This window comes from Enhydra lutris, unplaced genomic scaffold (genome assembly GCF_002288905.1).
Source record: "Enhydra lutris kenyoni isolate GAN:26980312 unplaced genomic scaffold, ASM228890v2 scaffoldscaffold66, whole genome shotgun sequence".
Classification (NCBI taxonomy): Eukaryota; Metazoa; Chordata; class Mammalia; order Carnivora; family Mustelidae; genus Enhydra; species Enhydra lutris.
Window position 1 is genome coordinate 10,668,522 of NW_019154150.1, and position 26,682 is coordinate 10,695,203.

Consider the following 26,682-nt stretch of genomic DNA (forward strand, 5'->3'; position numbering starts at 1 on the left):
ACATAATCTCTTCCAGTCCTGTCCATGTTGATACAAAAGTTGGGTATTCATCCTTTCTGATGGAGGCATAATACTCCATAGTGTATATGGACCACATGGGAAGGGGGCCTATTAAGTGAAACTTGGTAAGTGAAAGAGTTGGTGTTTCTCCCCTGTTCTTGTCCCTTTATACTTTAGGCATGCAGAATAGCAAGCAACCAGGCAGTTTTCTTCTATAAAGAATTTAACTGATTGAGATAGCATGAGTTGGCTGCTTCCCCAGAGGAAAGCCTTACCTCATCTGGCATTTAGAGGCTCCACTGTAAGTGCTAGCTTCCTCTCCTACCATTCCCAGACACATCCACAGATTTTCTAATCAGTCCTTTTGTCTTATTCTTAAATACAAATGGACAACCAGTATAGCCTGAGAATGCAGGGGCAATGTGGTACATTGAAAAAGAAATACAATAAACAACAAAATAACTGACTTAGAAGAAAATAGATTATTTAGGGGATAGAAGAGATTATATAAATTTTAAAACCACCATAAACTGTATGTAATAAATACAAGGAGATTTAAGAATATATTTTGTCCATTGGGAAATGGTTGGAATGCTATTTCTTTTTAAAGGGAAGAAACAAGAAAAGAGGGGTTCTTAAAGATTATGGTTGCAGAGACAAAAATTTAGTAGGATAAGAAGATGATGGTAAGAAATCCACCAGTAAGCAGAGCTGAAAGACAAATAGAAAAGACAGCTAAAAGATCAATTTACAAGGTTCTATATTCAAGTAATAGGAATACCAGAAAAAGTAAAGAGAGAATATTTAAAAAGTTAGGGGAGACAATAGAACAAAATTTCCCAGAGGTAAAGGACAACATTATTTTTTTAATTTAATGGTCTCACCAACTTACAAGCAGGATAAACCAAAAATATCCTGGATGCTTCATTTTGCAGTGTCTCTGCTCCTAAGATTTAAGGAAAATTCTAAATGCTTCTGGGACAGGGAGTACAGGATGGTGGTATTGGGGGATATATGTCAGCTTGTAACAGAATTAGAGACATACTAAATAGACCATCAGACTCCTGATTAGCAATCTTAGAAGTCAGAATATAGTGAAATAAAGGCTTCAAAGTTCTGAGAGAAAGTGATTTGAAACTAGAATTTTATACTTTCCCTAACAGTCAAGTATGAGGTCAAAATACAGTTTTCAGACAAGTGAGGACCAGATAGTTTACCTCTTTAGGAACACTTCCATGGAAATAACTCGAGATGGCATCCAACAAAACAAAAGTGTAACAGCAAATTAAAAATTAAAAAAAAAATTACCAATTTAGAACAAGGGATCAATGAACTTCAGGAATAATGAAGCCAGCAACTGACAGAATAACAGAAAGAAGCAAAATTTTAGGATAGAGTGTGGATGAAATATGTTTCTTCTCTAAGAAAAAAATAAAGGCAATCAAAAACTCTCAGAAAAATAGAAATATGGTCAATATGTCATGGTTCAAACATAGAACAAAATATCATGGGATTTTGAGCAAGTAAAGGGATATAAGGAAGAGAAAGGCTTTGATACTAGAAATATTCTCCCTTAAGTGAAAGTTGAGTATTCCAGGAGTTGAACTTTGCACGTATAGAAGAGGATGTGTAATCATGACACTTGGCTTGGTTCTACTGTGATCAATAATCATGTGGCCATATAACATTAGCATTACTTATTGGTTTTCAGTCATACTATAAAATATAAATGTCCTTAAATTTGACTGTATAGAGGTAAAAATAGAATGACCAAAGTTCTCTTAATTTCTTAAATTGGTGGGTCAAAAGATACTGCAAACTTGATGAAACAAGAAATGCTACTAAAAATCACAGAAGTCATCAGTTGAATAGTACTACTTTTTTTTTTAAAGATTTTATTTATTTATTTGACAGAGAGAGACACAGTAAGAGAGGGAACACAAGCAGGGGCAGAGGGAGAGGGAGAAGCAGGCTTCCTGCCAAGCAGGAAGCCTGATGTGGGGCTTAATCCCAGGACCCTGGGATCATGACCTGAGTTGAAGGCAGACACTTAACAACTGAGCCACCCAGGCACTCTGGAATACTACTTCTCAAATTGTGGTTGCTGAATCAGCCATGTCAGCCTCTTTTGGGATCTTGTGAGATATTTTAACAATCTGACCAGGTGATTCTCTCTTTCTTTAAAAGATTATTTATTTATTTATTTGAGAGAGAGAGAGAGAGCACAAGTCAGGAGAAAACAGAGACATGGGGGGCTCGACCCCAGGACACTGGGATCATGACCTGAGCCAAAGACAGTCGTTTAACTAACCCCTGACCAGGTGATTCTAATGCAGCTGATGTTTGAGAACCACTGCAGGAGAGGAGTTAAGACTAATGATTTGCCTGTCAAAATTAGGAAGGCAGAGGAGAGAAAAATTCTTGTCCATTGTGTCAGGTATTCAGTAAGAGAATGTCTAAATCTGATTAATCATCAAAAGAAACACATGTGGATGTGGATAATAGTGGTTGCCCCTGGAGAGCAGGACTCGGTATAGGGAGGTATGTGGCAGGGGATCATTATTTCTTTTAAACATGTGATTCTTTGATAGAAAAATATTTTTCTTTCATTTTAATTTCATAGATTGGAAAGATTGTCCAGGAGTCTGGGAAATATTCTGGGAGAGTGATCCTTGCTTTTTCTCCTTTTCCTGATTGGGGGGCAGCGGGTAGCTAATTTAATGACCATCCACCATGTGTCTTCCAGATGTGACTCAGTTTGAGGGGGAGAAAGATTCTGAGAGCGAGGCCCACTCTAGCAAGCAGAGCTGAATTTCAGCCCATGTGTGTATTTATGACGGCTCCACAAAGAGCATCTAATCTCTTTCCTAGGAAAGAATAACCTCATCAAGTCATGTTGCCAGATAACATTAGGATTTAAATACTGCATTGTCTTCAACTAAAAGGCACCGAGCCCATATTGGTACACAGGGTTGTGCAGCGGGGTGGACTGCATCCTGGTGAGCCTTTGGAGTCTCGGCCTGCCATCCCAGGTGGTGGAGTTCAGGCGGAACAGCTGCACAGACAGTGTGTGTAACACGGAGGCAGTGGCTAAAGCCTGTGCAGCGTGACTCCCAAGGGATCTGTGGCTTTCTGTGGTAGCGGGACAGGCAGGAGGCTAGGCCTCTCCACTGCTGGGTGAAGAACGGTGTTGGGAGAATGTGGACTATGGGATAAGTGCTAGGCTATGTGAGTGAATAGTCGTACTGTTGCCACAGTGCTGAGAACCACCTGGGATCCTGGGCTCTCTGCAGACCTTTGTAGGATGTGCAGCCTGATGAACATATACTTCACCTGAAAAATTGAAGGAAAGTTGGGGTGCCTGGGTGGCTCAGTCAGTTAGGCATGTGCCTCTGGCTCAGATCAAGCCCCACATCAGGCTCCCAGTTCAGTGGGGAGCCTGCTTCTCCTTCTGCTCCTGCTTGTGCTTTCTCTCTCTTTCTCTCTCTATCTATCTACCCATCTATCTCTCATAAATAAACTCTTTAAAAAAATTTTCAGGAGAAGTAGAGACCTACCTCTTCTCAGGGGATATTGAACACAAAACCAAGCAACAACAAGAAAAAGCAACTTGTTTTATCCCTTAACCTGAAGAGTATTTAAAAGGACTGTAATAAATCCAAAAGCAATTTAGTGTCTATTCCATGTAAGATCTTGATAAAGAGAGAAGACATTACTGCCTTCAGCAGGCTTACAGTGCAGGAATAATGTGTATACAGAAGAAGGTGAGATTCATATTAGTGTGTGTGAGTGTTTCACTCCCAGGACCACTTCCAGCCAAGGAGAAGGTGTTTTATGGAGAGAGGGAGAATGGGCTGGAGCCAAGGAAGCAGGGTTTGGACACTCAAGGCTGGAGGAGTTTGACAGCCTAAATGAGGACGAAGGACTGATGGATGACCAATGGTCTTCCATGTAGCTGAATGTCTAGTTTTGGGGAAAGGGGAGGGGCCATGAAGACTGGGACTACAATCATGCCGTCTAAGGTTTTGTTCACTGGCCACGGAGCCAGACTTGTTGCTGTTGGGGACAGGCGACCATTGCATCTTTTTGAGTGTGGGGAGACCAGAGACCTTCCTTGGGGATACTGGTCTGCCTGGGCCTGGAGGCACTTGGAAGCTCTCACAGTGGTCCCAGGAAGACCTTGCATGTGAGTTCTCAGAGGTTCAGTGTGGAAGACCCAGAGAGTTGACTCATTATTAGTTCCTAGTGGTATCAGCTGCTGAAATAGTATGGAACTGATGGGAAGAATTCTGTAGGGCCCCATCTGGCCTGTGTGCTGGGAAGGAAGCTAGGTCCCTTACCTTTCCGCTCAGGTGAGCATACCAGTGGCTATGACAGAAGCCCTGTCTTCAAACCCTCTACACAGGATAGAGCTTGGAAAACTCTGGTTGCTCTCAGGCTTACTCAGGAGGCCCTCAGAGACCTGGCTGGGGCTGGACTTCCAGATCGCCCACTTTGTACACAAATGTTAGGTTTGTGCTAATGCATTACTGCAGCAGTAGAAAACGAACGTGCTCCGCGCCCCAGAGAACCCCAGGGCTGCTTTCTTCCCCTGACTTCTCTGGGAAAGGATCATAGGGGCACACAGAGTGAGATCAGGGTCCCAAGCCAACGCAGAATGTATGCACCCAGTGGCATGGGGCACGTGACTTAGCTCCTGAGAGTCCCCTTAATCACCTGTCACTTGGGATGCCATCATCTGCTCTGCCTGCCCAGGAGGGATCGTGGGATTCTGTGAAATAATATATGAGGGACATGAAATGATGAGACAGCATTAGATTCTGCTCTTCCCTTCCTGGGGCGGGGCCAGGGGGGGCAGGTCACCTAGCCTCCGGAAGCCTCCATCTCTTCCCCAGTGAGTGGAGGGGACAAGGCAGCTTCACAGCATTATCGTGAGGAAAGAATGGGGCAAACCATGTGAGCATCTCAGCAGGGCTGGAAGAAACAGATGCTCCACTGAAGCTGATTCCTTTCTGCTGGGGTATGTCCAGTCTCAGCTGGTCCCTGAGTAGGTTCCTTGGGGAGCAGGCAGTGACACTATCTAATGGCTCTGGCTGGTTCTTTGTATGGACCTCTTGTGATCTTCAGCACTGGTCCTTGCCTGTTAGGCCCAGAGATGCCCCTGTCCTAGAGGGGATGGTATGGGGGTGATCTACACCACCAGCTCAAGCTGGAATGGTGTGTGAATCCCCACCTCTGCACCTCCTCTCTGCTGCCACCACTGTAGTCCAGGCCACCATAATTTCTCACCTGGACCAGGTCATTTCTCTTTATAATGCCTGCCACCCCCATAGTTTCCATCTGCCCTTAGAAGAACATCCAGACTCTTGTTGAGGTCCACAGACCCTGTGCAGTGGGGCCCTGGCCTCTCCAGGGTCATCCAGTGCTGGCTACACGCTGCACGCCAACCACCCTCAAACTCACCAAACCCTCTCCTGCCTCAGGCCCTTTGCACATGCTGATATCTCTTGTAGAAAGTTCTCGCTGTGTCTTTCTCACAGCCTGTTCTTCATTTTTCAGGTCTCAGCTGACATATCACCTCTGCAGAGAACCATACTCTTCCAACTATCTGTATTCCCTGACTTAACTATTTGATTCCTTCATGAAACCTGTCATGTTTGTTATTATTTTGTCTAATGGCTTTTCTGTCTCCCTCACTTGAATGGAGGCCCAAGAGGGCAGGGATCTATTTTGTCTCATTTTCTATTGGTTCCTGGTAGCTGACACGGTGCCTAGCCCTCAGTGGCTGCTCTGAAAGAACACAAGGCTAGGGCTTCCTGCAAAGAGTGGACATCCTATCAGAATTTTTTCATTGACAGATTCAGCCAAGCTAATTTTTTTAAAGATTTTATTTATTTATTTGACAGAGATTACAAGTAGGCAGAGAGGCAGTCAGAGAGAGGAGGAAGCAGGCTCCCTGCTGAGCAGAGAGCCCGATGTGGGGCTTGATCCCAGCACCCGGGGATCATGACCCTAGCCAAAGGCAGAGGCTTTAACCCACTGAGCCACTCAGGCGCCCCTGTCTAATTTTTTAAAATGTGCTCTATGAGCTCTCTGGGAATTCCTCCCAGGCAGGAGAGCGTGGTGTGCAATCAGGGTGATTCACTAACAATGGTAGTCCGTTTGTGCACGTGTGAATGTCCTTTCCAAAAATCAAGGTGGAGGAAATACGCTTGGTGGAGGAAGAGGCATTGCCTGTGTTGAGAATACTCACTTTGTCATCTTTCAAGGGAAAAGGGGGCTGTTTTACTCTAATGTGAATTTGGAATTATGTTGAAGCCATAAATTTCAGGCCTCCATTGTGTTGGAAATCGTCACCCTCTGTCCCCCACAGTGCCTGTGTGTGTGGAAATAGAGCCCCAGCCTTCGAGAACTCACTGTTCAGCCTGGATATGAGGTAATAGTTTCCCAGGTGAGGCACCCAGGTGCCTTAAAAGGCCAGCTCGAAGGTTTATTTTCGTTATCACATATGGAGTCTGCCGAACATTGCAAAGTGGAGGGGTCAGAAGGATGAAACAGAGAGAGCTTGTCACTGAAGACCTGGGGCCAGATGGGTTTCAGAGACCATCCAGTCTGCTTGGGGTGGGGGTGGGGGGGGCAAATTAAGAACCTGGATTCAAGGGAGCAGTTTGGTCCGGTGGAGGAGGGGGCAGGATTAGAGGAAGAAGTTTCCACCCCCATCCCTGGTCCAACCAGATCACCCCCTCCCCTTTCATAAACATCAGCTTCTTGTCATCAGCTTCTGGGTAATCTTTTCAGAAAGGGCATCTCGGTGAAACACATGTGAAGGCCATCTAGCTTCAACTATGTGTGAGGAAGACATGTAGTTCAGCTTCCCTGATGACCACAGAAGTCCAGTTACATCTCCATGTCTCTGGCTTCTCCTCCAACGTTAACCCCAAGAACAGAGGAGAGGCGACTCCCATCTCTCAAAGGCTGGGCTGTACCTGATAGTGACCCATGCAGTCTGCAAGCTTTCTTCTTTAGTGCTTCATCTCTGCAACTTACGGAAAGAGTGTGTCCTGATTCCGCACAACTCTTTGAGGGAAAATATAGTGGTTTTCCCCCAAATCTTCAGGCCTGTTGGGTTTTCTTTCCTTCATCCTGCCTTATGGAAAACCTTGCCCATGAGCCCATGCTGTGTGTATATAAACAAGCGAGGACACATGTCCTGTGGATAGTCTCTGCCTGGGGAAGAAACATTAGCCCCGCCTTTGTCACCTTCGGAGGGGACTGAGGAAGTCAGAGGCCAGGCCTTGCTACTTGGAGTTACACCTGGAGCCCCACTGAGGTGAGGCTCGAGTGGGTGTGTGAGAAGGGTCTTGCTGGCAGCCTCTCCAGTCTTCCTCCCAGTTGCCTGAATGCATCTGGCTCTGCAGCCTTTAGAAATACAGCTAGCATGTTCTTCCTTTCCTCTTTCAGCACCAGCGCCTTTATTCCTGGTTCTATTTTCTGCCTCTCGTGACTAGTTAGTAGTAGCTGTTTAAAAAAAAAAAAAAATTGATAAATGAAGCATAGGACACACAAAGATTCCAGGATGAAAAATCAAGGGAGAGCATTTCGGCACCTGGGGGCCAGAAGGTCTCTAGGAGCAAGTTTATGGCTGATATTAAAAGGCAGGGGTTGTAGGGGGGCGTGAAATGTGGCCTGTAAAAGGCCAGCCAGGCCCAGGCAGTCCTGGAGTCCAGGAGAGCCAAGAGGCCAGGTGCAGTCCCCCGTGGGCCAGCTCAGCTCTTGCTAGTTTCTCATAGAGGTGGAGCCGGACCATGGGAAAGGCTGTCTTTAGGCAGAGGAGAGTGTGCTGTGAACTGCAGGACCATGGAGTAAACCGAAGGATACCCCCAGACAGAACTTAATCACTTCCAGTTTTTCCATAAAGACGTGAGGCAAAATTGGTGCTGTGTTTGCTTTAGAGGAAGACCAGTGGGACTGTTGTTCTCCCATGCTTTCAAAATCTAAGAGGATAATTTGTACAGACCCTGATATGGAAGAAATTCCTCCACTTTAATTTATGAAGTATTTGTCTTTCATTTATTCCTGTGGACATGATATTTTTTAGAAAGCAACTCTGTCTGTATGACCTTATTTTAAATACCAGGCAAGGAGATATTTCCTTTCTTCATTTGGGCACAGGGCTGAATCCAGAAATCCTGGGACCACCCTGAGTGGTCCCAGTGTTAAACACAGTGTTGGATTCTGGAAAAAGGAGCCCATTAAAACAGAATTGGAAAGAGAAACTCATGGCATTTACACATCTTTTTTAACCCTGTACTACGTGCTGGGGGTTACAGACATGGTTTATGTATGGCCAGGCCTCTGGGATCTTCTATGGGACTGGGAGAGGAGCAACAGTTCAGAAATGTATCTCCCGTTGTCCAGGCAGAGACCCCCTGCTAAGTCACATTGCCCATCAGGAAATGCCTCACTCATGTTAGCTTAAAAATAGCCTTCTTGTTTGGCCCCCTTGGGGGTGGGATATGAAAAGCATATATTCCCACCAGTCCAGTTGTCCTATTTTCTCAGGCCTCAGCATGGATGGAGTTGCTATAGCAACTCTGTAAACAGTATCTAATCTGTGTCAATGATTTTATATATATATATATATATATATATATATATATATATATATATATATACATATATATATATTTTCTGCAAATATCACCAAGTCCAAGAAATTGACCCTCCTATGAACATGACAGCTGGAATAGGTGAAGAATCCTACTTCTGCTAGATCAGAAGTGAAGATTTTTTTCCAACACGGATTTGAGTAAGGGAAGTGGGCACCCCATGGCTTGAACACCCAGGCAGCTTCCTCTCTGCAGTCAGCCTTGGCCAGGACAGCCACTGAGCTGCCAGCCACAAGCCACACATCCCCAAGGCTGTGTTGGCCTTGGTGGCCACAGCATTGGGAAGAAAACTCTAGCCTCTGTACTTTGGCTCAGAGAGAGCTGTAACTTGAGCTGAATTCATTGTATCCTTTTTTTTTTCCCCCCTTGGCTGAAGAGAATGAGGAAATCAATAGATAAATATTTTAGAACAGGAGTCCACAAGCTGCAGGCTAAATCTGGTCTGCTGCTTATTCTTATAAATAAAGTTTTATTGAGACACAGCCATGCCTGTTTCTTTACATGGCGCATATGGCTGCTCTCACAGCACTAGTTACAACAGAGACTGCACAGCCTAGAGCGAAATGGGTTTACTAGATACCCTTTACAGAGGAAGTCTGCTGACTCTGTTCTAAAAGAAGCAGAGGAAGGATTTGGGGAGGAGGAAAACTAATCTCCATGGAAATCTGGGTGAAGACCAGAATGAGGCAGGAGCCAACATGGAAATGTAGTTTGTGAGTATGAGGAGGCTGCTGGGTGTCCGCAAGTCTCTGAAGCCTGAGGCAGGAAATGGTTGTCTCCTGAGAGAAAGCATTTATCTCTTTTTACCAGAGAGGAATTAAGAGATGGTGGCTTCTCAGATCTTCCAGGTAAAGAAACAGGGCTTTGCCAACCAGTAAGTGGAGGCTGGAGGAAAGTGGGAAAGACAGCTTCCAAGCTGGTGGGGAATTTGTCCGATTCAGACAGCTAAGCTTGTGTTTGCCTAGAACACCAGGGAGATGAGGGGCAAAGGTGGGCGGAGGAATTTCTTAGAGTTCTTAGAGGCCTGGTTGGCACTCAGGGTTGTTCCTAAGAGGAAAATTGGGAGTTTGGCCCACTGGCTTCATGGAGAACCTATACTCTTTGTAAAGGAGAAGTAGTCTTTCTTGGCTTCTGGAAACTCTATGTTATCAGCTGGCATTCTGAGGCCTCAGTCTGCCCACCTTCTGCCCCAGAAAGATGCTTTTCAGTTCCTTGGAAAACAATACAGTCATTTACCCAGAGAGACAAATCCAGGTCCAAAGCAGGGGAACTCTGAGTTTCAACCTCAGCCTCTCTGGTGCATGAGGCAGGTCTCTTGACTCCCTCTGTCTTGCTATTCTACCCATAAGACAACTGCGTTCCCAGCCTGGGAGGGTCTTTGCCTGAAACCTTGGCTTGTTTTCATTTTATAACTGTGGAAATTGAGTTCCGGGTTAATTTCTGAGCTGGTGCTTTATCTTCTCAGGATAGGTCGTGCTTAATGTTAGCTGGTGAGCGCCCACATATAACATGTGTGCAGTGTGTGTGTGTGTGTGTGTGTGTGTGTGTGTGTGTGTGTATCCCCGTGTGTGTACATCAGTATATATAAATGATGGACTCGGAGCTTGCCTTTGTTGGGTGGAAATTTAGCAGCACTGGGAGACCTAAGCCAGTTTCAGGGATGGGAAATAGTAGGGTACAAGGGGAACACAGACCAAGGACAGTGAGCTTCCACGAAGCCACAGGTTCCTTATCAGAGACTCTACACTTGCATGTTGCTGAGGGATGGGTGTGGAGCTTTGGCGAGGATGATCAGTGTATTAGCATTGGCCCAGATTGGAGCATCCACTTGGGGCTCCCCATTTCAGTGGTCACCCCAGCTCTCAGAGCACCACGTGGTCCTCCTGGGTTGGCCAGACAACCTCGACATGCCAGGCTCTGGGGACAGGGACAAAGGTGAGCAGGACCAATATGGTCCCCGTCTTCACGGAGCCTAATTTTAGCTGGGGACATAAACAGGAAACATGTAATGATAAAATCAGTTAGTTACGAACGAGATGAGTGGTAGCAGGAGAAAGTGCCTGGAGCTACAAGAACTTAACAATGGAAGCCTGCACTCGTGGGGGGCTCAGAGATGTGGTTTTGGTTCGCTCATGGAGGGATGCAAAGACACACCCTGGGTGAATGAGGTGGAGGAACTGGAGACTGGCTTCAGTGGAGGCCCTGCTTTTCCAATGGGAAGATGGAAGGCTAGTCTGAGTGGGTAGTCAGCACAAGAGAGCCAGAGGGACAAAGGTGAGGAGGGTGGGGACAAGGTCTTCTCAGATTGTATACTGCAGGATGATTGAGGCCACATCCTCTTTATCACTTCTTACCCATGTCCCCCCCTCACCCAACGATGGGAACCCAAACTGTCCCTCTCGCCTGTGACCCTGGAAAACCTCGCACTGAGAGGAGCCTGTCAGCAGGGCCAGGGCTTGGTATCGTCGGACCTGAAGCTTATATAATTTGGGAGGAAAGTTCCCTTGAAGGAAAATGTGAAATTACAAAAAACAAAGTTAAGTTCAAGGCCTCAGTCAGGGCATGACAAGGAGGGACCTTCAGGTTCAATTTCAAAGGTGAAGCCACCTTCGGTGCTTCCCCCTCATCCCTACTCTCAGAGAGCCTGCCTCTGTCTCCGAAGACATCTATGCAGTCCACATCAGCTTCCTGCTGTTCTCTCCTTGCTTGAGATCACAAAGACCCAGTGTCTTCTATCAAATTCTCCTGGAAATCTGGCTCTCTCCTTCCTCCCAGTAGTGTCCAAAAGAACACGGGGATTTCCTACTTTTGCCCAAGACTTCCGTGATTTTCCCCCCTGCCACAATCAAGGCAGGGAATGTTGGCTGGGGCGCTTTATTCTTTTGGAAATGTGACGGAGGAATATGAATTTCCATAGGCAGAAATGTTCTGTCTGGTAGGTCTAGACTGTCCGTGAGCCAGCAAGTTCACTGGAGCCCGCGTTGGCGCTCTGAGCACCGCCTGGACGTACCCCGTGGGATGGGAACAAATCCCTTGGAACTATGTTCTGTGGTGGGGAAAAACCACAGGCATGATCAGTGACAGAGAAGTTTAATAGTGAATGACTTACAACTGAAAAATGATAACAGGCTCTTCTCTCCAAAATCCAAAATGATCAAAGCCACTTTCCAGTAGTGAGCAGTGTCTGTCAGTCGGGAACGTGGGGAGTCTGCTGTCCTTAGATGAGACATGTCAGAGCACTCCAGAGCTCCAGTCGAGTGTAAGGGAGGGACCGGCCACCCTGTTGTGGGGTATAGGGGAAAACTAACTCCTCCCAAGGTGCCGCCCCCGATTCCCTGGCCAGCCTCCACACAGGCCCAGCTCAGCGCACTGCACAAGCACTCTGAACAGCGGGCTGGCTTGGCGCACTGAGAGCTGGGCCCCAGCACTGGGTGGGGCTTTGGCCATTGAGGTCCGATCTGTTCTGGAGGCTGCCCACTCCCTACCCCTAAGATGCAGGAAAGGGTCCGCTCAGCCCTGGTGTAGTGCCCTCAGCCTGATAGCCACAAGGCCTTTTAGACTGTTCTCTTTGCAGCTAAACATTATCATATCCCATCACTCAGGCGGAACCCACCTCCATCAGAGACTTTCTGCCTCCCCAAGAAAGCAAACAGAAGGAAATGACCACACTGTAATCTAAGAATTCTTTACGCAACTGGATTATTATTCACGCACCATCTGAGAGCATTTAAGGATCTTCTCAAGGAAGAGGTTCCTTCTTGAGGAACCTACTAGAAGAAGCACTTCAGCAGCCTGAGACATGAACCACAGGAGGAAGGCATGCTGCAGCCCAGCCCCCCACTGCTGTGGGTTCCCCCGGAGGAGGAGGAGCCCTCACTTCGGTGGGGGGCTGGCTTCCCGGGAGGAGAGAGTGGGAAAGCTTTCACAGAAGGAGTTCCTGCTGATTTGGAAGGAAATAGTTGGCTGATATTTACTCCTTTGCCGTTAAATCCTGTTCTTCCTGTCTTCTCTCCCCCACAGACCGTCTTTGAAAGGAACTGCCGCTCAGAGGACTGTGCCGCGGACCTACAGCTCCAGGGTCAGCTGCTGCTCTCCAGGTAACCCAGCCCTCCTCCTGCCACCTCGTTCTGGGAGGCTCCTTTGTCAGGACCCCAGGCCTGAAGCCTGAATGTGCAGAGTACCCCCCCACCCCACAAAGAGGAGAACTAGAATTGGTGGGATACAATGCTCTACAACAGTATTTTATAGCTTAACAAGAAGTATGTATATTATACAATAATTTTTTAAAAAAGCTTTTACTTGAGAGGGAGCAAGTTAAAGAGAACGTGCAGGAGCTGGGAGGCAGAGGGTCGAGCAGACTCCCAGCTAAGCTGAACAGGGAGCCCAGTGCAGGGCTCCATCCCAGGACACTGAGATCATGACCTGAGCCGAAGGCAGAGGCTCAACTCACTGAGCCTCCCAGGCGCCCCTGCAATAATTTTAACAATAGCTATCCTCTGGTGGGGATGATTAGCTCTTTGTTTCATTTATGGTTCCGCATACCTCACAGTTTAGCCTGTATTTCTGATTCCTGTGAGTATTTGTGTGATGGAGGGAGTATTTTATAGTTACTCATTGTATGAGATTGAACCATAAGAAATTGCCAGGGTTTAACTGGGACAGTTCCTATGATTTGACTTAATATTATAATAAGATTCTTTTAATGTTTCCCCCCCACTTAACAATGGCATCTGCTTTCACAACAGGTGAAGGCTCTTTGGTGGCGGGAGGGTGTGCCGGGAGGGGTAGGCGATGTGATCCCCGGGAACAGACCAGCTCTGTTGTTTCAGGCTTCCCTCCCCCAGTATGAGAGTCCTCCTAGCGAAGGTAAACCACACAGAGGCCTCCTGTTTCCTCTCTGCCAGCCTTTTATTTTAGACACCTTATAGGGTGAAGGTGCTGGTCCTGAATCATTTGGCCACATTTCAGAGACTGGTTTCCTTTCAAGACAGTTCCTTTGGAACGATCGTTTTAGCCTGGGGGCCGGAATGTCTGTCCATACATGTATTACCATTTCAAAAACTGTCCTCACTTTTGATACTTCTCCAAATGCCATTGTATGTCCCTTATTTGTAACCATGAGAGTTAAGTTTGGGTGGATGTAGACATATCTATCCCATTATGAACCAGTGACTGCACTGAAACACACTTTTGTTGATAAATTACCTATTATTTATCAAAAGAAAGTAATACTAAGATTTTTTTTCTTTTGTTTTCATTTATTGGGCAAAAGATGATATAACACCCCATACACACACACAAATACTTCTCCAAGCCACTTAAATGTTAATTAGCATTACTTTGACTTCTGACAAAAGTGGTAAATTAAAATGGCACACGTTTTGCCAAGCTGAGAAAATGACTTCAAATAAAAGAAGTGGATATCAGAATTTTTTTTAAGGTAAAGAAGTTCCTGCAGTTATTGGAGAAACCAGTTCTAAAGAAAGTTCACAAATTATCAGGTCATTACTTTCAGTTTTAAATACGTCTTCCAAAAAGTGTCTTAGGGACAAAGTAACATAAAACAAAAATACATGAATTTGTGTTGTCTTGAGGCAGACAGTAAATGTTGGAAGTTTGTTTTGGATCAGAAAACTTTATGTGGTAGGAAAATGTTCACTTGCTCCAAGGTTAAGTATTAGGTTAGTGAAGTCCTGATGTTCCAGCTGCCCACTGATGGACATAGTCAAGTTCATCTCTGTGCCATTGTGCATTTCTTGTATTAAGACATAAAACCCAAGGCTCATGGTTGGTAAGCCACTGGTGGTTAAAACAGCCTTGACTGCCCCTCAGGAGTGTTGATCAGAACCAGGTCTGCTCTGTGGGCCCAGAAATTGATAACTTGAGAACAGTTACAGTGGCCAGGACCCAGACCCCCCATATGTATCAGCGAGCTTTAGCCACAGAGAAAGGCTGTGTAACAAAGCACCTCAAAACTCAATGGCTTAAAACAGCAGTCATCTCTTTTAATGGATCTGCAGGTTAACTGAGGGTTGGCGGGTCCAGGCTGGACTCAGCTGGATCTTGGCTGACTTGTCCATGCATCTGGGGTTCAGCAGAGAGTAGGTTGATCTCGGCTAGGTTCGGGTGACCCAGTTTAGCTCTGCTTCATATATCTTTCATTGTCCTGCTGGAACACTCGGCTAGCATGGACTTATCCTTCTCATGGCTTGGCGACAGCACAAAGGGCAAGCAGAAACATGCAGTAACCCTTAAGGTCCCAGCTCAGACCCGGTGCACTGTTACTTGAGCCTTACTCTGTTGGTCACAGCAAGTCATATGACCGACCCCCAAGTCAGGAAAATATTCTGTGCCCCCTTAACGAGAAGAACTGCAAAGTCACAGAGCAGAGGACCTAAGTTCATGGAGGGGTGAACTGGGACCTAAAAGACAGTCTGCACTACCACATGAAGAAGAGGGCTGCTCTCTTTCCTGATATCTTATAGTTTCCAGGGATGTTTCAGCCTTTCTGGTAGTTCCATCATCCTTGACTTAGACACAAGACCTAGAGACTGGGTAAGGAGATTTTCTGAATCTCAGAAGTGGTGCCCTTGGACGAAAGCTATGATCCTGTCCTTATGATAAGTTATTTCCCAGGAGGCTGGTCTCTCAAAATAACCTTTTGTCTGGATCCCACATTAAACCTTCATTGTATCTTGGGCCCCTGACTGTCCCCAGAGGAGTCATCAAAGAAACATTAATTGGTAATGGGTGGGGAGAGACACAGTACCAAATGGTGGTTTTCCTTAGACCTTCACGTAGATCCAGGTACAAAGTAAGGGAAGGCACAGGCATTAAACTGCTGGTGGAAACCAGGGTCTGAATTTGGTTGACAAAATCTTGGTTGTTGAACCAGAACTGAGCTACTCTGGTTTATTACTGAGCTCTGTTGAGCCATGATTGCCCCAGGTGGGAGCCGTGATTGCCTCCGGGTGGGATGCACATCCCGTAACTGCTCAAATCAGGGAAACACTGGGCATCAAGCTGCCAACATGACCAGTGTGTGCGCCATGCTCTCCCAGCATGCACCGTGTAGGTGGGAGAGGCAGCCAGGGGGTGGTGGCACCACCTGGTCAGTGCTAGAAGAGAGGAAGATGGATCATCATAGGACCATGGAGCGGCTTCCAAGAGGAGGAAGGAAAGAGCATGAGGAAGAGGATGCAGGTATTCTGGGCGGAGAGAAAACGTGAGCAGAGGCATGGAGGTGTGGAGGGCCAATGCCTGCAAAGATCCGCAGGTGTCTGGAATGAAGGTGAGGAGGTCAGGAGGACTTGGTGAGGGTTGAGGCAAAGACTGGGAGTGACATGGTGTGGGTCATCTAATCCTCTATTCCACTCAGCCAAAGCTTGAGTTTTGAGTCAGCTTTTCCCCAGCCCCCTCATTTCCTAGTCCCTGTCATAGGTCCACGGGATCCCTTTGTCCTGGCACAGGAGTACCCTTGGCAGTGTTGGACTTATGAGACATGTTGTGTTGGTCCTCACCATGGTGCCTCCCCAAGGACTTCAAAAGGGCAATTTGGACTTGACTTTTGCCTTTCATAGTGTCTCTAGAACCTAGCTCTCATGCTACCTGTGACCCACTGTACTGAAAAGTTGAAGCAGAGTGGTAACAGAGAAAGATCCCTCTGACGACTGGGTGGACAGCTCAGGACAAGGTGTTGTGGCTGAAAGCAGCCAAGTGCCCACCAGACTGAAGAGGCTTTGTCTGGAGAAGACTGAGGGAAAGACATCTGGGAGTGATTGCGTTCCCCCATAGTGGCCAGGGATCAAGCCAAGAAATGCTATCTGTGACAGGGACCCATGGATGTTTTGATTTTTCTCTCCAGAGAGCATGAATTCTGGCAGGCTTGCTGTCTCTTAAAGCAATCATCTCTTTAATTAAAGGTGCACAGTCTTCAATGGGCTTGAGCTCATTCCCAAAACACGCCATTTCCAGAATGCCCAGGACTGGGATGAGGCTGTCCAGATTTCTATTGAACAGAGCTGAAAACTCCCATTTGTAAAATGATGCAACTGTGTTTTGTTTTGTCTGTCTGAATACCCAGAGTATCTAAGACTACAGCACCTATGATCAAGATAAAGAAAAAGAAATGTAGACTATGGCAGTTGATCTAAAAATACATACATATATATTTTGATGCCTCCCGTAGGAGACGAGTGGAACATTTCAGTGCCTTCTGGCCAGCCAACCTGAATAATGAAAGAACTCTTAGGGGAAGTGAAAAGACACAGTAAATATTTACGAAGTTAGAAGAACATCTAGTGGCCACATGTAATGGTCCTATGTTGGTAGCTTTAGCAATGCAGTTATCACAATGGAGGTGTGGGGTCAAGTGCATGTCCCAGAATCCTTGGGTGGGTGACAGGTAGCTCCATCCATGAAAAATCAGCCTTCGAGACAAGGATTGCTGCACCCAGAGAACTATTTAGAACCTGAAACAAATGATTCTTCTCAAAGTGCAAAGTGGCCAGAATCATCAACTGCATAGCATGAGGTAGAAGTAAAGTCTTGTTTGATAAAGAGGAAGAGACCCCTGTCTATGGAATGCCCACCATGCCCTGGATGCCCTTGAGGGTCATCATATATTTAGACAACACCATATCTTACCAGCTGTGCAACCTTGGGCAAGTTGCTTAACATCTCTGTGCCTGTTCCCTCATCAGTAAAACAAGAGAAATAATAGCAACACCTTATTAAGTTATTCCAAATATTTCATGAATTAAAACATATTTAAGTGCTTCTAAAAGTGCTTGGCATATAACAGGCACTCAGCAAATGAGAGTTAGCATTAGTCTTTCGTTGAATCCTCTCAGTGACATTAGGAAGTAAATATTATTACACTCCTTTTAGTAGGGAGGATACAGATGCTTGGGGAAGCCAGGTTCCTTGCTCAAGCCATTAAAGCCAGGAATGGCTAATTCTGCGTGTTGCTCTCCTCCTATGCACTAGCCTCAGTGGCTGTTGGGGTTTGGTACCCACTGGCTTTGGACCAGAAGTACCAAGCCTGGGGACCTTGGAGAGAAAGTCCTCTGTGTGAAAAGTCCCATCCTGAAAGGAGATGGATTGGTTAAAATATCCGTTGTCAAGATGGCTTCCATCTGTGCCTGCTCATGCTCCCTCATGAGCTGTCGGACATGTGAAGCTTTACACCACAATATTCCCCTCTGGAGACAGTCGCTGCCTATCCTGCCGGGTCGGTGGTGGTCTCTGCATTGAGTCACACATTTTTAATCCATATAGGCTGGATTTCTCTCTCCATGGAGGGCCTCAGATTTGACCTGAAGCTTGTGGCTGGCACGTCAGCAGTTTCCTCAGTTGTAAAGCCACCATCCTTGTTGTTTTATGAAGGAAGGTGAGCAGGAGCTGATCAGAAACCTGGAAAACTTGTGCCCTGGCCAGAATGTTAGCCTTCACTTTTACTGTTTTTCTCCTTTGCTGTCTGTCCCAGATCTGGAAGAAAAATGCAAAAGAAGTTTATTGACTGGGAGCAGCTAGCTTTTTTAGTTGCTTTTTCTGGAATCTCTGGAAACAGGAAAGGTTTTTTTCGAGGGTTTATTCTTGAAAGAAAAATGAAATGCTCCCATGAATAGGAGTTTTTGAATAAGTGGAAGGATTGCTCATCCTCACTCGTCTCTCTTGGAATAAGTCTTTGCTTTTGCTCTGATGTGGGTTCCCTAATGTGAGGCAGCAGGTGTGTCTCCCACATTTCAGGAACACTTCAAGGCTGAATGGACATGTGGGTGGTCTTTCTGTGGGAGTTACCTAGGCAGAGGGTAGGATTTGGGCCCCGGGGAAGGTAATTAGCAGACTCAGGCAAGCAAAGAGACAATCACACACTGGCTGGGGAGGGAGGGTGTTGAAGGAAGCAGTATCCTTCCAGAGTGCCTAGCTTCTACGCATCGGCAGGAAGTGACACGACGCTAGTATATTCATTTATTTGACAAATAGTAACAGAGCACTGGCTACGGCTATACCAGGCTTGGTGGAAACAAATAGGGACAGTTTACTGCATCACAATGCAACACTAGCATATCAGTTACTTATTGCTGTGTAACAAATCACCCCAAAACTTCATGCCTTGGAGAAACCACTGTTTATTTATCTCTTGATTCTGTGGATCATCTGTTTAGGCTGGGCTCAACTGTTTGGGTCTTCTGGTCTCCTGGGTTCCCTCATAAATCGACAGCCAAGTTCAGGTTGGCTGGTTGCCTCTGTTTGTGATGACTGGCTTATCGTTGGCCAGAGTTCCTCCACTGTCCTCCACGTGGTCCCTCATCCTCTAGCCAGCAAGCTCAGGCTTATTCTTATGGTGGGGCAGGCATCCAAATTCTAGGACAGCAATGCCCAAGGACTCATGAGGTCTAGTTTCATTGTCACACACTGTTGGCCAAAGTGAAGTCACAGGGTCAACGGGATTCAAGGGGTGGGGACATAAACTCTGCTTCCTGATGGGAGAGGCTGCAATGTCACATGACAGGGGATGTGTGTGGAGAGAAGCCATCAGTCAGTTCATCATACCCAGATATCACAGTGGACGGCTGCTGCTTCATCCTGCAAGGAGATGCTCGGGAACCGTGGAAAACACTCACCTTACAGTTACTGCATCAGAGGGGCCAAGGGGCTGGGGTATTTGACTCTCAGTCATTGGTTGTGGGCTACTCTGGGGTTGGGAGGGTAGAGACAGTTAATTCCCTGGCACCACCAGCCTGTGACAGCAGCCTTGTCTGGTTCTAGAAAAAGACCCTTGGATACAAAGATGCAAACACTGGCAGCTGGAAGTCAGCAAGACTGCAACAATCCGAGGGGAGTGGCAGGGGCGTGGGTTATGTCTGCTACACCCACTTTTTCAAAGAATCTCAGTTGATGAACGTATTCTGGAGTTTCTTTTTTTTTTTTTCTTTTTTTTAATTTTTTTTTTTTATTTTTTAAACATATAATATCTTTTTATCCCCAGGGGTACAGGTCTGTGAATCGCCAGGTTTACACACTTCACAGCACTCACCATAGCACATACCCTCCCCAATGTCCATAATCCCACCCCCCCAACCCCCCTCCCCCCATTAACCCTCAGTTTGTTTTGTGAGATTAAGAGTCACTTATGGTTTGTCTCCCTCCCAATCCCATCTTGTTTCATTTATTCTTCTCCTACCCCCTTAACCCCCCATGTTGCATCTCCTCTCCCTCATATCAGGGAGATCATATGATAGTTGTCTTTCTCTGATTGACTTATTTCGCTAAGCATGATACCCTCTAGTTCCATCCACGTCGTCGCAAATGGCAAGATTTCATTTCTTTTGATGGCTGCATAGTATTCCATTGTGTATATATACCACATCTTCTTTATCCATTCGTCTGTTGATGGACATCTAGGTTCTTTCCATAGTTTGGCTATTGTAGACATTGCTGCTATAAACATTCGGGTGCACGTGCCCCTTCGGATCACTACGTTTGTATCTTTAGGGTAAATACCCAGCAGTGCAATTGCTGGGTCATAGGGTAGTTCTATTTTCAACATTTTGAGGAACCTCCATGCTGTTTTCCAGAGTGGTTGCACCAGCTTGCATTCCCACCAACAGTGTAGGAGGGTTCCCCTTTCTCCGCATCCTCGCCAGCATCTGTCATTTCCTGACTTGTTAATTTTAGCCATTCTGACTGGTGTGAGGTGGTATCTCATTGTGGTTTTGATTTGTATTTCCCTGATGCCGAGTGATGTGGAGCACTTTTTCATGTGTCTGTTCGCCATCTGGATGTCTTCTTTGCAGAAATGTCTGTTCATGTCCTCTGCCCATTTCTTGATTGGATTATTTGTTCTTTGGGTGTTGAGTTTGCTAAGTTCTTTATAGATTTTGGACACTAGCCCTTTATCCGATATGTCATTTGCAAATATCTTCTCCCATTCTGTCAGTTGTCTTTTGGTTTTGTTAACTGTTTCCTTTGCTGTGCAAAAGCTCTTGATCTTGATGAAATCCCAATAGTTCATTTTTGCCCTTGCTTCCCTTGCCTTTGGCGATGTTCCTAGGAAGATGTTGCTGTGGCTGAGGTCGAAGAGGTTGCTGCCTGTGTTCTCCTCAAGGATTTTGATGGATTCCTTTCTCACATTGAGATCCTTCATCCATTTTGAGTCTATTTTCGTGTGTGGTGTAAGGAAATGATCCAATTTCATTTTTCTGCATGTGGCTGTCCAATTTTCCCAACACCATTTGTTGAAGAGGCTGTCTTTTTTCCATTGGATATTCTTTCCTGCTTTGTCGAAGATGAGTTGACCATAGAGTTGAGGGTCTATTTCTGGGCTCTCTATTCTGTTCCATTGATCTATGTGTCTGTTTTTGTGCCAGTACCATGCTGTCTTGATGATGACAGCTTTGTAATAGAGCTTGAAGTCCGGAATTGTGATGCCACCAACTTTGGCTTTCTTTTTCAATATTGCTTTGGCTATTCGAGGTCTTTTCTGGTTCCATATAAATTTGAGGATTATTTGTTCCATTTCTTTGAAAAAAATGGATGGTACTTTGATAGGAATTGCATTAAATGTGTAGATTGCTTTAGGTAGCATAGACATTTTCACAATATTTATTCTTCCAATCCAGGAGCATGGAACATTTTTCCATTTCTTTGTGTCTTCCTCAATTTCTTTCATGAGTACTTTATAGTTTTCTGTGTATAGATTCTTAGTCTCTTTGGTTAGATTTATTCCTAGGTATCTTATAGTTTTGGGTGCAATTGTAAATGGGATGGACTCTTTAATTTCTCTTTCTTCTGTCTTGTTGTTGGTGTAGAGAAATGCAACTGATTTCTGTGCATTGATTTTATATCCTGACACTTTACTGAATTCCTGTACAAGTTCTAGCAGTTTTGGAGTGGAGTCTTTTGGGTTTTCCACATATAGTATCATATCATCTGCGAAGAGTGATAGTTTGACTTCTTCTTTGCCAATTTGGATGCCTTTAATTTCCTTTTGTTGTCTGATTGCTGAGGCTAGGATTTCTAGTACTATGTTGAATAGCAGTGGTGATAACGGACATCCCTGCCGTGTTCCTGACCTTAGCGGAAAAGCTTTCAGTTTTTCTCCATTGAGAATGATATTTGCGGTGGGTTTTTCATAGATGGCTTTGATAATATTGAGGTATGTGCCCTCTATCCCTACACTTTGAAGAGTTTTGATCAGGAAGGGATGCTGTACTTTGTCAAATGCTTTTTCAGCATCTATGGAGAGTATCATATGGTTCTTGTTCTTTCTTTTATTAATGTGTTGTATCACATTGATTGATTTGCGGATGTTGAACCAACCTTGCAGCCCTGGAATAAATCCCACTTGGTCGTGGTGAATAATCCTTTTAATGTACTGTTGAATCCTATTGGCTAGTATTTTGGTGAGAATTTTTGCATCTGTGTTCATCAAGAATATTGGTCTGTAGTTCTCTTTTTTGATGGGATCCTTGTCTGGTTTGGGGATCAAGGTGATGCTGGCCTCATAAAATGAGTTTGGAAGTTTTCCTTCCATTTCTATTTTTTGGAACAGTTTCAGGAGAATAGGAATTAGTTCTTCTTTAAATATTTGGTAGAATTCCCCTGGGAAGCCGTCTGGCCCTGGGCTTTTGTTTGTTTGGAGATTTTTGATGACTGTTTCAATCTCCTTACTGGTTATGGGTCTGTTCAGGCTTTCTATTTCTTCCTGGTTCAGTTGTGGTAGTTTATATGTCTCTAGGAATGCATCCATTTCTTCCAGATTGTCAAATTTGTTGGTGTAGAGTTGCTCATAGTATGTTCTTATAATTGTCTGTATTTCTTTGGTGTGATCTCTCCTCTTTCATTCATGATTTTATTTATTTGGGTCCTTTCTCTTTTCTTTTTGATAAGTCTGGCCAGGGGTTTATCGATCTTATTAATTCTTTCAAAGAACCAGCTCCTAGTTTCGTTGATTTGTTCTATTGTTTTTTTGGTTTCTATTTCATTGATTTCTGCTCTGATCTTTATGATTTCTCTTCCTCTGCTGGGTTTAGGGTTTCTTTCTTGTTCTTTCTCTAGCTCTTTTAGGTGTAGGGTTAGGTTGTGTACCTGAGACCTTTCTTGTTTCTTGAGAAAGGCTTGTACCGCTATATATTTTCCTCTCAGGACTGCCTTTGTTGTGTCCCACAGATTTTGAACCGTTGTGTTTTCATTATCATTTGTTTCCATGAATTTTTTCAACTCTTCTTTAATTTCCTGGTTGACCCATTCATTCTTTAGAAGGATGCTGTTTAGTCTCCATGTATTTGGGTTCTTTCCAAATTTCCTCTTGTGATTGAGTTCTAGCTTCAGAGCATTGTGGTCTGAAAATATGCAGGGAATGATTCCAATCTTTTGATAACGGTTGAGACCTGATTTAGGACCGAGAATATGATCTATTCTGGAGAATGTTCCATGTGCACTAGAGAAGAATGTGTATTCTGTTGCTTTGGGATGATATGTTCTGAATATATCTGTGATGTCCATCTGGTCCAGTGTGTCATTTAAGGCCTTGATTTCCTTGTTGATCTTTTGCTTGGATGATCTGTCCATTTCAGTGAGGGGAGTGTTAAAGTCCCCTACGATTATTGTATTATTGTCGATGTGTTTCTTTGATTTTGTTATTAATTGGTTTATATAGTTGGCTGCTCCCATGTTAGGGGCATAGATATTTAAAATTGTTAGATCTTCTTGTTGGACAGGTCCTTTGAGTATGATATAGTGTCCTTCCTCATCTCTTATTATAGTCTTTGGCTTAAACTCTAATTGATCTGATATAAGGATTGCCACTCCTGCTTTCTTCTGATGTCCATTAGCATGGTAAATTCTTTTCCACCCCCTCACTTTAAATCTGGAGGTGTCTTCAGGTTTAAGATGAGTTTCTTGTAGGCAACATATAGATGGGTTTTGTTTTTTTATCCATTCTGATACCCTGTGTCTTTTGATTGGGGCATTTAGCCCATTAACATTCAGGGTAAGTATTGAGAGATATGAATTTAGTGCCATTGTATTGCCTGTAAGGTGACTGTTATTGTATATTGTCTCTGTTCCTTTCTGATCTACTACTTTTAGGGTCTCTCTTTGCTTAGAGGACCCCTTTCAATATTTCCTGTAGAGCTGGCTTGGTATTTGCAAATTCTTTCAGTTTTTGTTTGTCCTGGAAGCTTTTAATCTCTCCTTCTATTTTCAATGATAGCCTAGCTGGATATAGTATTCTTGGCTGCATGTTTTTCTCATTTAGTACTCTGAATATATCATGCCAGCTCTTTCTGGCCTGCCAGGTCTCTGTGGATAAGTCTGCTGCCAATCTAATATTTTTACCATTGTATGTTACAGACTTCTTTTCCCGGGCTGTTTTCAGGATCTTCTCTTTGTCACTAAGACTTGTAAATTTTACTATTAGGTGACGGGGTGTGGACCTATTCTTATTGATATTGAGGGGGGTTCTCTGAATCTCCTGGATTTTGATGCTTGTTCCCTTTGCCATATTGGGGAAATTCTCTCCAATAATTCTCTCCAATATACCTTCTGCTCCCCTCTCTGTTTCCTCTTCTTCTGGAATCCCAATTATTCTAATGTTGTTTCGTCTTATGGTGTCACTTATCTCTCGAATTCTCCCCTCGTGGTCCAGTAGCTGTTTGTCCCTCTTTTGCTCAGCTTCTTTATTCTCTGTCATTTGGTCTTCTATATCGCTAATTCTTTCTTCTGCCTCATTTATCCTAGCAGTGAGAGCCTCCGTTTTTGATTGCACCTCATTAATAGCTTTTTTGATTTCAACTTGGTTAGATTTTAGTTCTTTTATTTCTCCAGAAAGGGCTTTTATATCTCCCGAGAGGGTTTCTCTAATATCTTCCATGCCTTTTTCGAGCCCGGCTAGAACCTTGAGAATCGTCATTCTGAACTCTAGATCTGACATATTACCAATGTCTGTATTGATTAGGTCCCTAGCCTTTGGTACTGCCTCTTGTTCTTTTTTTTGTGGTGAATTTTTCCGCCTTGTCATTTTGTCCAGATAAGAGGAGATGAAGGAGCAAGTAAAATACTAAAAGGGTGGCAACAACCCCAGGAAAATATGCTTTAGCCAATTCAGAAGAGATCCCAAATCGTGAGGGGGAGAAAGGGGATAAAAAGAGGTTCAGAAAGAAGAAAGAAAAAAAAAAAAGAAAGAAAAAGAAAAAAAAAAGAAACAATTAAAAAAAGAAAACCAATAAAGAAAAAAATATAAAAAGGAAAAAAATATATATATATATATTAGATAAACTAGTTAAAAAACGTTAAAAAAGAAAAGGGTAAAAGTTAAAAAAATTTAGCAGAAGAAGAAAAAAAAAATGGGAAAAAAAAAAAAAGAAAAAAAATTAAATTAACTGCAAGGCTAAAGAATCATGGGGAGAAAGCCATGAGTTCCGTGCTTTGCTTTCTCCTCCTTTGGAATTACGCTGCTCTCCTTGGTATTGAAACTGTACTCCTTGGTAGGTGAACTTGGTCCTGGCTGGGCTTCTTGTTGATCTTCTGGGGGAGGGGCCTGTTGTAGTGATTCTCAAGTGTCTTTGCCCCGGGCGGAGTTGCACCGCCCTTACCAGGGGCCGGGCTGAGTAATCCGCTCGGGTTTGCTTTCGGGAGCTTTTGTTCCCTGGGCGCTTTCCGTAGAGTTCTGGAGGGCGGGAATGAAGATGGCCGCCTCCCGGTCTCCGGCCCGGAGGAGCCGAGAGCCCGGGGCCCCACTCCTCAGTGTGCCCTCAGAGAACAGCGCCGATTTACTCCCGTCACCCTGCCTCCGGCCGCGCTCCGAGCTGACCGAGCCTGCGACCGGTTCAAGGTAACCCCGAGCTTAGAGCTTACTCCTCGGCTCTGTCTCCGTAGCCGGCTTCCCTGTTCTAATACCTGTAAGCTCTGCGACACTCAGACATCCCTGATCCTTCTGTGACCCTGCGGGACCTGAGGCCACGCTGACCCTGCGTGGGCTTCACCCCGGTTAAGCCTCTGGAGCGATGTCCCTCAGCGGAACAGACTTTTAAAAGTCCCGATTTTGTGCTCCGCTGCTCCGCCGCTTGCCGGGAGCCGGCCCCTCCCCCCGCGGTCTATCTTCCCTTCGCTTTGGATTCACTTCTCCGCCAGTCCTACCTTTCAGAAAGTGGTTGATTTTCTGTTTCTAGAGTTGCTGTTCTTCTTCTCTTCGATCTCCCATTGGATTTGTAGGTGTTTGCAATCTTTAGATAAGCTATCTAGCTGATCTCCCGCTACCTGAAGTAGTCTTAGCCTGCTACTTCTCCGCCATCTTGACTCCTCCCGTATTCTGGAGTTTCTAACAGGAGCGTTATAGCACCTTTTGGCCCCAAGGCTTCTTCCCTTTAAAACTTCCTGAGAATGCTTGCTTTCCAGTGTTTTGCCAAATACCCAACATTCTCCATTACTATGGTAACTTTATTTCCTATCACATTTGTTTGTATCTTATTGCTTTGTCCTTCTCTAGCAAACGTGACCACGTAATGCCCACATGCTGAAGAGCATTTGGGTTTTAGAGCAAACCCTCAAGCCAGGCACAGGGCTGGGAGCTTTGTTCCCATTTTCCTGAGGACAGCAGCAAAGGCAGGTAAAGGATGTGTCCACAGCACATCCCAGGCAGAGACGATAAGACCTCTGGCCCCTCCGTCATCCTGGGAGGGACCTGAGTGGAGCGAGGCCAAGCAGCTGTGTTTCTTTGGAGCCCTGGCTCTAGCCAGGCTAGGGATGAGCACAGAGGGTGACTCTGTGGTTCTGAGATGCCTTCTCTGTTGTCCTATGGAGTAACCTAGGCAGGGTAAAAACAAGCCCAGCTTGCAGGGGTTCATGGTTGATGGTTTGTGTGTATGTACTGACAGCCACAGCATTTCAGGGACAGAATGGAAGCTGATAGGAACTAGAGTCACTTATCTGAGGTCCAACAGAAAGTTACATAGCAGTGGCAGGAAAAACACGTGCTGGTGAGTTTCTGAGTTCCAGTCCAGTGTCC

General features: G+C 45.1%; 1 protein-coding gene across 2 annotated transcripts in view; it reads left to right on the top strand.

Moving 5' to 3' along the window:
* The window catches only part of LOC111159088 (integrin subunit alpha 9), a 333,563-nt gene that overhangs the window by 171,167 nt on the left and 135,714 nt on the right, over positions 1–26,682 (top strand). For both annotated transcript variants that reach the window (XM_022521479.1, XM_022521480.1), the window contains one exon: positions 12,690–12,766. In XM_022521479.1, coding sequence (XP_022377187.1) covers positions 12,690–12,766 — 77 coding nt within the window. The remainder of the gene's footprint in view (positions 1–12,689; positions 12,767–26,682) is intronic.